The following is a 12,809-nucleotide window of genomic DNA, read 5'->3' as shown; positions in this document are numbered from 1 at the left end:
TCGTTCTTCAAATTGAAAAAAATAATCGTGAAACAACGTGTTTATGGTTCCTCGTGTTTCCATAGTACGTTTTAATAGTACGTTGCTCTTGCTGCCGACGTTTCGTGAACAATGCAGCTCACTTCTTCGGGGCAGGCCAGAAACCTATAGGTTCGAAAAGTTGACTCGATCTTTTTCTCTGGAGGTTCCAGTTACCGAGGTTCGCTTCTATTATCATAAACAAATCTCCAACTATAACCATACCTTGCTGCAAAGCATACCATCGACCCAGAAAGAGAGAAACAAACGAAAGGAAACAGGAAACATGGTAGCTGAGAATAATAAAAGAAAAAATAATAACAATAATAAAATCGATAGAAAGTTTGATGCGACCGCTGCAAGGTAAAATGTTTCGTCGCGGATAGCTCGCAAGCAAGAGGAAAATGGTCGGTTTCATGAGACTTTGCGACGTCGTCCACCGAATACGGAATCAATGGAATTCAAGGAACTCTGGGTGCTCGAGCCAGTGTACACAACACGAACGAACAAACGAACATACGTACGTACGTACCAACGCAAATTTCACCCGACTCGGTGGAATTTTCTCTTTACTCTTCCAGCCGGAAAAGGACAATCGGTTCCCGTATCGGTGCTCGTTTCAGGGTTCGCTTAACAGGAAAAAGGCCGACAAACAGTGGCATAAAGTGCGCGTTTACCTTCGACCGGTATGCAAAGCGGCCAAGCCCCGAGCCCCGTACATTGTACATGAAAAATGAGTCGATCCAGCGAACGTTACCGAACGATTTTCCCCGCTAACGTTTGCCGCGAAACAACGAACGGTGTCGTTGAATTCGAATGGAGTTTCGAACGGGACTTTGTTCCATCTGGGACAATAAATGCGATACACATCCGTCCCTGTTCTCAAAGTTGTTCCATTTTCACCGCCGAATAGCGTAGGGAAAGTTTCGGAATTTCGGTTTTATTATCGGTGAATTCGTTTCAGCTTGTTCGAGCTGTTGTAAATATTAAAATTGATCGAATCAATGGAACGTGATGCGCCGACGAAAACAATTTTTACCGAAATTTGCCGACTGTTGCTCGGAACTAGTACGCGCAGGTATTCGAATTTCGGTTTCGTTATCGTACAGATATGTCGATAGCTGTTGAAAGTATTAGAAGTTCTCGATTACTCGTTAAGAATTGCTGTGGAAACCGCAAGTCGATCGATCTTTCATTCCATAACCTGTTTCCGTGGCAAAGAATCGATTAACTCGCGCTATTTCAAGTTAATTCCACCGGCGAATTAAACGGAAGGGGGGAAAAAGGGAAAACGCGAGAAGAAGGAAGGAGAAAGGCAAACAGAAGACCATAGAAGAGAAAAAAATCCTATTCCCATCACGTAACCATTCAGCGGGTAACGAAAACAGGTGGAAACGAAAAGGAGGTGAAAAGCCCAACTGGTTTGCGTTCTCGTTTTATCGTACGACAAAGGAAGAAGTCAACAACGCGTAGGGAAATTTCGTGATACGCGCCAATAGGTCTGTCAGAGGTTTAATCGAGGACGAAGCTGAAGGAAATAAATATCCTACGTGGACGGCTGGCCGTCGATGCGGGAATCCCTCCAATGAATTATGCGATTATTGGCTCTCTTCTTTTTATTTCTTCTTCCATCGACCCTTTCCCTTCTACACGTTTTTATTTTCTTCCCTTTCCTGTTTATCACATACGTAGCCTGTGACGGCGCGAAGCTTTCACGGAACGCGTTTTAATTATCGTGCCGTTTACACCTGCATCTCGTCGCCTTTTGACAAGCAGCATTAATCCGGTGTCTATTATCCTGAGTACGTTATAGCTGCAGTTTTATAGGTCCTTGTGTAATATAATTGTTTGGAAAGTTTATAACGAAACTATACAGAAATTCAAATATGTAATTTTCTATATAACTTGTATTATATCCGTGTGTGTATCGTTATAGAATTAGTATGTTATCGATGTCATTGATGTATTATCGATATATTGTTGAATATCATACGCTTACACCGCTTCTTTCGATAATTTTGTGCTATTTATTGGGTAGCTTTATAATTGAGGAGTTTTCTGAAAACAGATCTGTACAAAGTTCTAGCTTTAGTTGCGTAACGTTTGGTACGTTTGGTATAACGTTTGGTATCTGGAAAACGATAGAAATTTGTTAGAAGAAAAAGTGAAAAATGATGGCACGTTAAATTGGAAAAAAGAAGTTTCGTTGAATTTTTACTGTTAATTGGAGATTAGGATTATGGAAGAGATGAGACGATGGTAATTGTAAAATATCTGCAGATATAAATGCACTGATCGATTAAAATTCATAAGCAATGGAAAGACGTGATAATTCGTTTTTAACAAGTTGCGCGAAAGTGTAATAAAATGAAATAATGTCGAAGAGGCGAAAACTCCGGATCTTGCTTTTACACGCGATGAAATTTTTATCCGTTCGTTCGACTATGATCTTCTTTTTTTTTTTTTTTGGAAATATTCCATAACGACGGAGATCAATTTTTTTTTAAACAAATCTCGAAAAATGTTCCAACGAGATAGCTTTCAATGGAGGAATTTATATGTCGTATAAAAAAAAAGGGAAAAAAAGAAATAAATGAACGTAGTTTAATCTAAAAGGCTGTTTTGTACTTGTAAAACATTGAAAAGTTGGAAACTTCATGTCGAAAGAATTTTCCGATTTAAATTCCATTTACGTGCGGAAAAATCCTTTTGCGTTGAATCATTCGTATTCAATGAAAATGTTTTTCGGCGAATTACGTACGATAAAAGAGAGATGGGTGCCTGAACGATGATTTCGTAACGTGAAAACATTTTGTAGCGGCGAAAACCATGTCAAAGGGTGAATAATCGTCACTGTTTATTCACAATTCGCTAATGTTTCTGCAAATTTGTTGATAAATGCACGTGTTAACGGTAGCTACCGATGAAATAACTTCGTTTTACTGCAATCGATGGAACACTCAAATGGCGGAACAAAATTTTCATTTGTCCTAAAAAATGACGAATGTTGCCAGTATCGTCAGCTTCTCTGGCGACTACAGTCGAGTGCTTTTTCGGATGGATGAAAATTCTCCTATAAATGTGAAAAGCTCGTGGCTGCGATCGAATTGCTCACGGCTAGAAGCAGTAAAGTTTGATTTAGCAATTCAACTAAAATAGACCGAGTTATATCCACCGAAATCGGAGTTTAGGGGATTTCAGCGTAATTCCCTTTGACATAATGTCGACGTTATATATCTGTACAATTTTTATCCGACCTATAGACGATATTTAACATCCAGCTGTACGTTAATATTCTGATTACAGCGATCAATCCAAGTTCAATGTACTAGATTACCATTTATCACGGGACACCCAGTAGGTTTGATGTTCCAAATTAGAAAATAAAACGAATGTTCATTAGAAAAGGTGTGTTACAAGGAAAACTAAATTGCACTATGTTTCCATGATTTTATTGTTAATTAGCTGTTGTTTTAAATTCTTGGATTCCATGGAACGCGAATCCGTAAATTCTATAAATCCCGAATTTTTAGTCTCTGGAATTCGAAATTTTCGGATTCCGTAGAGCACGGGTCCATAAATTCCATAAATCCAAAATATTTAGTCTCTACCGTTCTAAATTCTTACGCTTTACAAAACCATTCCACGATATTCCCAATATTTGAATCTCTAATAGGACATACACGCAACGAATCTTCAAACTTGATTTTCGTAAGAACTAAACCGCATATTACAAAAAGAAAACCATTATTCATCTTCTTAAGGAGTCATCGTTGATCCAACCCCTTGAACAACGTCTCAATCGCCTTTACATGTCAGCGAAATGGGATGGAAAAACGCACAGTCCGGATCGATGGCGAACGAGCAACCCGAAAAGAGTCGACTGGATTCTTCATCGACGTATCGCTTTGCGTGTAGACACGCGTGAAATTTATCTGGTTAAAGGCACAGGTCGGACGCAAAAGGGAGGCCGAGTTTGGAGGTGTAACGGCTGTATATTTCATCGACGCGGGTGCACGCAAATTCGAACAGCAGGTGACCGGCGTGTACAAAGGCAACGTGTAACCAAGCCGCAGGTATACACGAACCGATGATGCAGCCTTGTCGAGGAAAGCCAACCGAGCATCGATCGCAATGGCGAGTGGACACTGGACAGATTACGGACTGGCGGATTACATCGATCTTCTATCGAGATATTATTCTGTCTTTCTTCTTCGTTACTCTAGTCGACTGTCGTTAATTCCGTGACTGTTGGATTTTATAAAAATCATAGAAGTTGTCCAACGTATGGCGGATTATTGTTGGTTTCTGATTGGTAAAAATAGGAATCGTTTTTGCAGTGATATCGCAAAACATTCGTTGAACAGGTAGTGATTTATGTGAGTGGATTTTTGGGAACTGGGAAGAACTGTTTTTGTCGACAGGGCGATCGATTTTGATATAGGAAGAAAGAAATTATCAATTTTTCCAGACTGTTTCTCTATTCATCCATCTTTCTAAGGGAATATAATTCGATAGAAATTCATTGGTTACAAATTTCTCTGCAATTTTTAATCCTTTGGATTATTATATATATATATATATTCATCTTTAATTGGATCATCTGTGAATTTTTATTTTCTAACTACCATTTAATAATTATTTTGTGACTACAAAGCAGCGTCTAATCTATACAATGTAGTGACTTGATAAATCAAATAGACGAGTAATCTGATGGTAATATAAAAAAAATAGAATTGTCAAGATCGACTGTAATAACGATAACTATACGGGGATGTTTATAATTAATAGTTGACTGTATTGTTTAATTTTGTTTTGTGAGTTAAGATGCTGTTCTTTCTTTCCATTTTCGTCAGGCACAACGTGTTAAGTAAATATTTCATTAATTAGAAGGTTATTCATAAAATATTCGGCAGGAAAAAATCACTCGTAACGTTCTATTTCTGTTTCTCGTTTTCATTTTTTTTTTTTTTTTTTATAAAATGTGGTATCACTCAAACGTTCCAGCTAAAAGAAGCACAGCGAGTATTTCTCCGGATTCAACAACGCGATGTTTACCGGAGCTTTTCTGGCTTCCACTCTTTTCACGGAAGTGGTAACGCTGCGCCCGCGAATAATTTCCGCCATAGAATAGAAGATTCCTTCCCCCGATTCTGTTTCAAATCTCTCGTAAATGCGCACTTTTACGACCGTTGTATAATCTTATAAATTAACCAAAACTGCAGCTCGTACTCGCTCACAGATTTTCTATATTTAAAATAGTCATTAGAGGTATACGTAACAAGCGAGAAGAGAAGGAACTGCATAAAATAATTCGCGTCTTTTGTGAAAATTTGATGCATATAATTTTGATGTTTCAACGTTATTAATATATAATTTCTTTTCATATTTATTTAATACATATTCTTCTCATTATTTATATGTAAATGATGGACACACCCACACATATTGAGTTTAAAATATTCATTTAATATTATGGGGAGAGACAGAAACAAAGATTAGTGAACGAAAGTGTAGCGTACGTGTGTAATGTAAGCTACAGGATATATAAACTGCAAACTATAATTTGTGTATAACTGACAAGGAGTCGACCGAGGTCAACTAAGATAATTAAGCTCAGCCGCGACGTTGTTGGAATAAAGTCAGTGTGACTTCGGAATTGTAAATGTGCGCGCGTCTGTACCTGTCCCGTAAACCGAACATGGAGTTAGATTTATTAGGCTACGTTTACCGTTTAATCATTTCATATTATTTCCTAAACTAATGTTCAGAGAGAGCTTCATCTCGAGAACGAGAAAGCTAAGATATCTTGTCTTTGTTTCTCAAATACATATATCAACTGACAAATTGACTTTCTTTTTATTTGTATGTCTTTGACAAGAGAACTTTATCATCGACCAGATAAAATAAAAGATATACGTTATATTCGATACACAAAGGACCAACTAAACTAAATTAGCCTCAAAACATAGAAACTATAGAAACTATCAGAATCGATATGTTTTACACTCGGGACCATAATGATAACGTTATCGAATTTAGAATTCACTTTAATCATCGACGAATATATATTTAGAAAATTGAAAAGTTCTGTTCCTTCGAAAATGTTATTTACACGATCCGATATAAAACTCGTTTATTATATTGTACACGTACATTATTGATGAAATTATATTTTTTTATCTTTACCAAAGAAAAATATCCTGCATGTGTTATTTCGTTTATATTTGTTATATATGTGTATCGCGTTTGCCATATACTTATGTTCGTGTTGTTACCAATAATGTTACAGGCGAAGGAGGACAATATTTCCGAGTGAGGCCAAGAAATAGTTCTGTCCTGGAAGGTGGTGAAGTGATGATACCCTGTGAGGTTGGGAACAGAGTCGGCATTGTACAGTGGGTAAAGGATGGCTTCGCTTACGTCATACAACCGAGTAAGTAAATCGATCTCACCCTCTGTTTATCTACGCTTCTTTTACGATCTCTGAAACGAATCTGAACTCTCAAGCATAAAAAGTTACTACCCTGTTCAAATGTCTACCAAGTATGTAATTCTATCTTAATGGAAAATCGCCAATACGATATTAAAGCTAAACATTTACAAAATATAACGTTTCATTATTTATACCAAATACGTAATTCCATTTCGGTCGAAAACACCAATACACTGAGATTTATAATGAGAATAATTATATATTTATTTGATAGACGATTTCAAAAATATTCATCGAGGCACCGCGCACGCACATACTTCCACACACTGATATTCACATACATGCATCACTATTACGCAGCTAATCTAGTCTAGCACATAAAATTATACATATCTCAATATAAATAACAATAATTCTTGTAAGAACCGTATATGAAATATCGTTTCACTGTCAATGGATTTAATAGATTTTTTACCATGAAACATACGATCGTTTGGATGTTTGAAATATATCGCGTGAAACGTTTTGATGTTGTTTCAACAATGAGTAATTTTAAGAAGCGATTAATCCAATATGTCAATAAAATCAACAGAAAATGTTCTGCCGATAACGAAAAAATGTATTATTCACTACAGATAGCATTTGTGTGTATATGCATCATTTGGATGCCAAATATACGGCGTGCCGTACTCGGGAGTCGTCGCGTGGTCGCCGCCTATAAGCGGCGCTCGTAGGTCATCTCGTGGATGACCTCGAAGCGAAAGGGTTAAATATAAGGTTAAATATAAACTCTTGTCTCTACGAATTTTCAAGAATCTACAATATTAGCGATTGTCATAGAATTTCCATACGACTTTCCTAACGTCTAAATAGCGAAATAGCGAAATAGCAAACGAAAGAAGGCGACGTCGCGCATTATATTTAAAAGCGGTTTAGAAGACGAGACATTTCATCGGAACTAAACAATAAAATTATTGAGGAAAGTAACGAGATATCAGGGCAGGAAAGAGAACTGAATAACTGAAGAGCGATTAAACTTCTTTGGAATAACGACCGAAATAGGACACTGCGTCACTGTGACGGAAATGTCACCAATTTTAATTAGCACGTGAAGCTGCTCGATCGCAAGAATCTTAGGAACGAACGTTCGTCTCGATTTCCAACAATTATTAACTTTCGCTGGCACGGTCGGCGATGAAGTAAAAGTAGAGCGCGCGTTTCTACGAACAGTAAGAAAACCCTCGAATTTTCTTCGCCATCGTCCACATTACGGAATCTTTGGGAACTTCGTTTTGGTAACTTCATCTTGCCCGTTCATTAAAACGGTCCATTAGTAACCGCGACGTAAATGGAGCAGAACTATCTTAATGTCTTTACGCGTTCCATCATTTTTGCAAAATGAATCTTCAGAAACGACGTAATCTCCGGCTGGTGTGTGTAGCAACGTCAATTTTCGACGTGATATTTCGAGAGTGTCGCGAACGCCACAAAAGCTACATGCTCGTCAGTGTCACGGTTTTCAGGTCTCTCTGCTGGTATTATTTGATTCTCAGGCTGGATATGATCTCGTAGGGAACCGATAGCGTAGCGAGGGAAAAGAGTAATTAGAGCCTCGACTATCGAAACCCTTTATTAGCCACCCTTTTCTCTTCACGTTCGTCGCTGGATGGCCTAAATTATTCAACCGAATTCGAATGTGCGCGTAGCTTGGAAAAAGAAAAAGAGGACAAAGCACGAAACTGTCATTAGGAGGATTGCTTGGTTGAAAATAGCAGGTGAATTGTGGAATTAGAATTGCGGTGTAAAGTACAGAAATTCGACAAACATCATTCGGGAATGTAGGGAAGCGAAAGTGTCGCGTAGGAATGGAGCGTTGGTAGTTTTCAAAATTGTAAATGCACCACCTGTGGATAAATTAACGATCGAACAGATTTTTGACAAATGTTGAGATTGATCTGTTTAATGGTCGATAATTTTGATATTACACGCAGCATTGTAACTAAACAAGTACGATTATGGTATTGGAAATATTAAAAAATTGGAAACAACGTTTGGTACGTTTCATATCTCAATGCGTTGTAATAATAAATTTATCAATACGATGTAATTGAACGATAAACGAACGCTGATTAGTAGATTATGCTATAACGATGTAATTTAATGTGATGCAGGATATTATCCGAAACTATGTTATCACTATGACTATAGCTCTAATAAATAAATCACAGCGAAATCGTTCGATTTCTAGGGATTAAATTTGCCATCGTGATATTTGAAATATTGCAAGTTTAATTCTATATCCGAATAAAAGAAGAGAAAATAAATTCTGCAGGTCAACGATACAATATTAAAGCATACAATGATATTTAAAAACACAAATAAATTGCAGGAAAAATGCGCAAGCGGGATATTTTGCCAACTTTGTTACGAGGTTATTTATCAGAAACATACATTTATATATTTGTATCATTTCCTTATTATTATTATTATTATTATTATTATTATTATTATTATTATTATTATTATAAATAGAAGACAACCATTTAGATTGAACAAGAAAAAAAGTCACACGAGAGAATGAAACGAAAACGTAACTTAACAGTTTCAAAGGAAATAGTCGTTGTTCTTTTCTACAAAAAAATTCAGTATCGTTCAAAGCAATTTTTGCTGGAAATAATTTTTAACACATTGAACGCGCGGCGAGTTACAAAAAGATGCAGCGTCTGTCGTATTACTTCTAAAATGTGTCTGACAGGAGACCGTTCATTTCCACTGTTACGTACCTCGTCTTTCTTTTTCTCTTTTGCGCTTCAACGGCGCAAGACGCTCATAGTTGGTTTTTTCAAAAACGATAACCACGTTCCAAAATCTGTTCGTAGTATTCGTGCGAACGAACGAAATTTCTGACACGCAAATTCATCAGCGACCTCCGAGTCATAGTACTTCGGGTCAGAAACGAAAAATCGAACGAAACACTCGGGCAGGAGGTTTCATTTAAAGAAATTTCGAGGTTTCCAACTTACGAGTTGAAAGGCCAATTTCGAATTTTCACGATCGTAGCCGAGAATGTTTCTTTTGTACGAGGTCGCATTAGAAACAGTGAGCTGTCCGACTTTCGAATATCTAGCCGTGGCAAAACTTTTGACGACAAAGGCAAGGTTGACAGAAGGTAATGGCCGCCATAAAGCCGTACCGTTCCATCGATTTTGCATACATCACCGCTTTTATCGAAACGCAAGTGGCAGTACGTTCCAGTATTTCCCAGCGAACGTGTGTCTTTACTCTGTATATAGAAACGCTGCTCGTTTAGTTTAGTATCGTTGAGTTATGATACGGCCTTAACGCGTCGCAGTCGAGATCCTTTTTTTTCTTTTCTTTTCTTATGATCGGGGACGTTTGCGTAATAATTATTGGAAAATGGCGATATCGCTGGAATATATCGGAATGAATGTAGAGAAAATTTTCATTGGCTTATTTTACTCGGAACGTTAAACCGTGGACTATTTATTTTGAGATTTGTGTCTCTTTGCTTGCGATTGGAATAAAATAATATACGTCCAATAGTGTAATATAATATTACGTTGTGGTTGTAGCATGAGTAAAAGTATAAAATTGAATGAATAATATTTAGATAACGAATATAGAAAGATAATATGAAGATAAAGGATAAAATTGCAATAATAAGTATGAAATTACGGATAAGGTACGTAGAGCTTCATTTTCAAAATGATAGACAAAGAGATAGAACGTTATTAAACGTTCGTGTTTTTAATCGGGAAAAATTGGATTAAAGTGTCTTTGGCAATATAAAAGAAAAAAGTTAATTTAATGAGAATCCTTTTCGAAATTATCGATCTATTTCTTAATCGAAGTACCTTTACATCGAGACGATCGATGATGAAGATAATTGGTCTACGAAGTTAAAATAAAAATCACCCCATCGTAATGCAGGAAGATTTTAATGAAACACCCTCGTGAAAACGTTTAAGCCGCAGTAATACCCTTTTTCAATTTCGCTCTTTAGGACTGTAACAATCCCCATTTTCCTATAAAGAGGGAGGAAGGGTGAACATAAAGCTAGCGATTATTCTTCCTCGTCGTTTGTTTCCTTGATCGAGACCTTTGACGTTTCCCCTTCTATTCAAACAACTTGTGTTTTACCTAAAACATGTACATAAATGGAACATTCTCAAATTCGTGAGCTGTTCTTGCTAAAAGGAATATTTAAAAATGTACAAGCGTTCTTCAGTGAATTTAGTAGCATTCTATTGTAAAATATTTTTAATGTAGCCTTCTGCGGTAGAGTTAATTCTCCTGCTCTATGTTAAATATTAACCCTTTGCACTCGAAAGGTGACTCTCACTCACCACGGCGTTCCATGTTGCAACTCCAGTGGCGAGCGAGAATCGACAGTCCCTGTTTATGTTAGATTTCAACATCTGTAAATTGGTTCCTTAGTTCTTTATGTTCTTTGTTAGGAAGTGCAAAGTGTTAGACTTTAAAATGTAGATAAAATATTTAATCCCATATGCCTGCGAAACTATGGTTCTGACAACGTCTCCAAATTTAGTTTGGATTCGACGATCATGGCAAAAGTATTATAGTTTAGAAACCTTTAAAAAATGGTTTTCGGAAGTGAAATTAGCTGAAACGAAGATGAACTTGATTTTGAACTGTTGAAAAATGAGATCAATTATATTGAAGAATGCATCTTGGTGAATGTTTTATAAATTATAATTAAAAAAAATACAGAAATTAATATTACAAAATCATATTTCCAAACATATAAATATAGATAAATTGTTAGAATATAATTTTTTTGTAAGTTAATTTCTATATAAAATCATTTTACGCTAGCTGTAAGACACGCGTCACGTATACGCTAAATCATCCGGAGTAGCTGCCACGCCTCGCCGAAAAAGTCCTCGAGTGCAAAGGTTTAATTCAATGAAGATGTATTGTTTTTAATTTTACTTGTGAGTTATCTGATTAGCCAAGAAATTTCAATTCAATTGCCAAGAAATAGATGACACTTCCATAAACGGTAACTATCCGGATACTGAAAAATAGAAGAACAAAATTATGAAAATATTCTCGATGACAGACGAGAAGATTCTTGAAACTGTTAAAGCGATGATTACTAAGATCGCAAATTAAATTAAATCGCTATTTTCGCTTTAAAATTACGGATAAAAATAACAAAACTTTAAAGCATCAAATTAAACGCGAAGAAAAGTAAATTCAAGAGGAATAAACGTTTCCTTTTTTTTGTTATACAGGTGGAGAAATCGTCGGGCACTCGCGATTGAGACTGATAGGTGATCAAAGCAACGGAATCTACAATCTGAAGATCACAGACGCTTCTTTGACGGACGATGGAGAATATCAGTGCCAAGTTGGACCATATTTGCGCATTAAATCGATCCGTGCCAACGCTCATCTCGTCGTCATCTGTGAGTACACGACCATCTTTCCTTTCGATTTTAAATGTTTCAAATGTCACTGGTGGATTCGCGATTTAACGTCCGTTACGATTCCTCCCGTTTACAAACCATTCAACGTGTTTTCTTCTCGCGTCTACGTTAAAAGAGTCGTCTGTTCGCTGATTTCGATATAGAAATGAAATTCCGCTGAGAGAGAACGAAGAAAAAAACCGGAGGAGAGCGGACGGTTGGAAAGATTTAGCTCGAGAAGTTGGTTAGAGTTTGGAGATTTATGCTATAATATAATTTTGATGATTCCGGAAAAAAGTTTGAATCTTGGAGAAGGAGCGTTAAATTGAAGAGCATTCTGAGGCGATTAAGAGTTTCCTCGACTTCTTTGAAAACTCATTTCCTTACCGGACAATCATATTTCTGAGAATAACCCATCGTTTAAATAATATTTTGTTTAACGAAAGAAGAACCTTTCCTGTTTTTACCTTTTGCTTCGAAGATTTAGCATTCTGGAAGCACCCTAACTCGTATTTTACTACATTTCTAATTCATACCTTTTATATATTACCGAATTAATCATTGTGTTAGATTGATGCATACGAGATGTTGTCTTTTCGAATTTTATGTTTAATGGATCGAACAAACTAAACTTTATTTTACTCGTCGTTTGCCTACCACATCGAAGGAAAGGTTTACCATTAATTACATGCATCCAATGTTAGCAAGAATCAAAATCCCATTATTCGCGATTATGAATATTCATGTGATCTTTTTATATGAATTGCACTTTTAGTACATAAATTATGTTAAAAGAACAAAGTTAATCGTTGACAAGCTATCGTACAGAGATTAATATTATAAGGTTTAATTAAATATATTGTACATTTCGCAGAAGCTATTTGCAGTTAAAAACCCGATAT

The 12,809-nt window shown here is 36.5% G+C and overlaps 1 protein-coding gene across 7 annotated transcripts in view; it reads left to right on the top strand.

The window, feature by feature from the left end:
- Positions 1 to 12,809, top strand: part of LOC122572997 (nephrin) — a 473,363-nt gene that overhangs the window by 372,755 nt on the left and 87,799 nt on the right. For all 7 annotated transcript variants that reach the window (XM_043738804.1, XM_043738805.1, XM_043738806.1 and 4 more), the window contains 2 exons: positions 6,311 to 6,454; positions 11,734 to 11,907. In XM_043738804.1, coding sequence (XP_043594739.1) covers positions 6,311 to 6,454; positions 11,734 to 11,907 — 318 coding nt within the window. The remainder of the gene's footprint in view (positions 1 to 6,310; positions 6,455 to 11,733; positions 11,908 to 12,809) is intronic.

This window comes from Bombus pyrosoma, linkage group LG11 (genome assembly GCF_014825855.1).
Source record: "Bombus pyrosoma isolate SC7728 linkage group LG11, ASM1482585v1, whole genome shotgun sequence".
NCBI lineage: Eukaryota > Metazoa > Arthropoda > Insecta > Hymenoptera > Apidae > Bombus > Bombus pyrosoma.
Note: the sequence above shows the minus strand (reverse complement) of the source record. Positions and strands in the feature narration are given on the sequence as shown.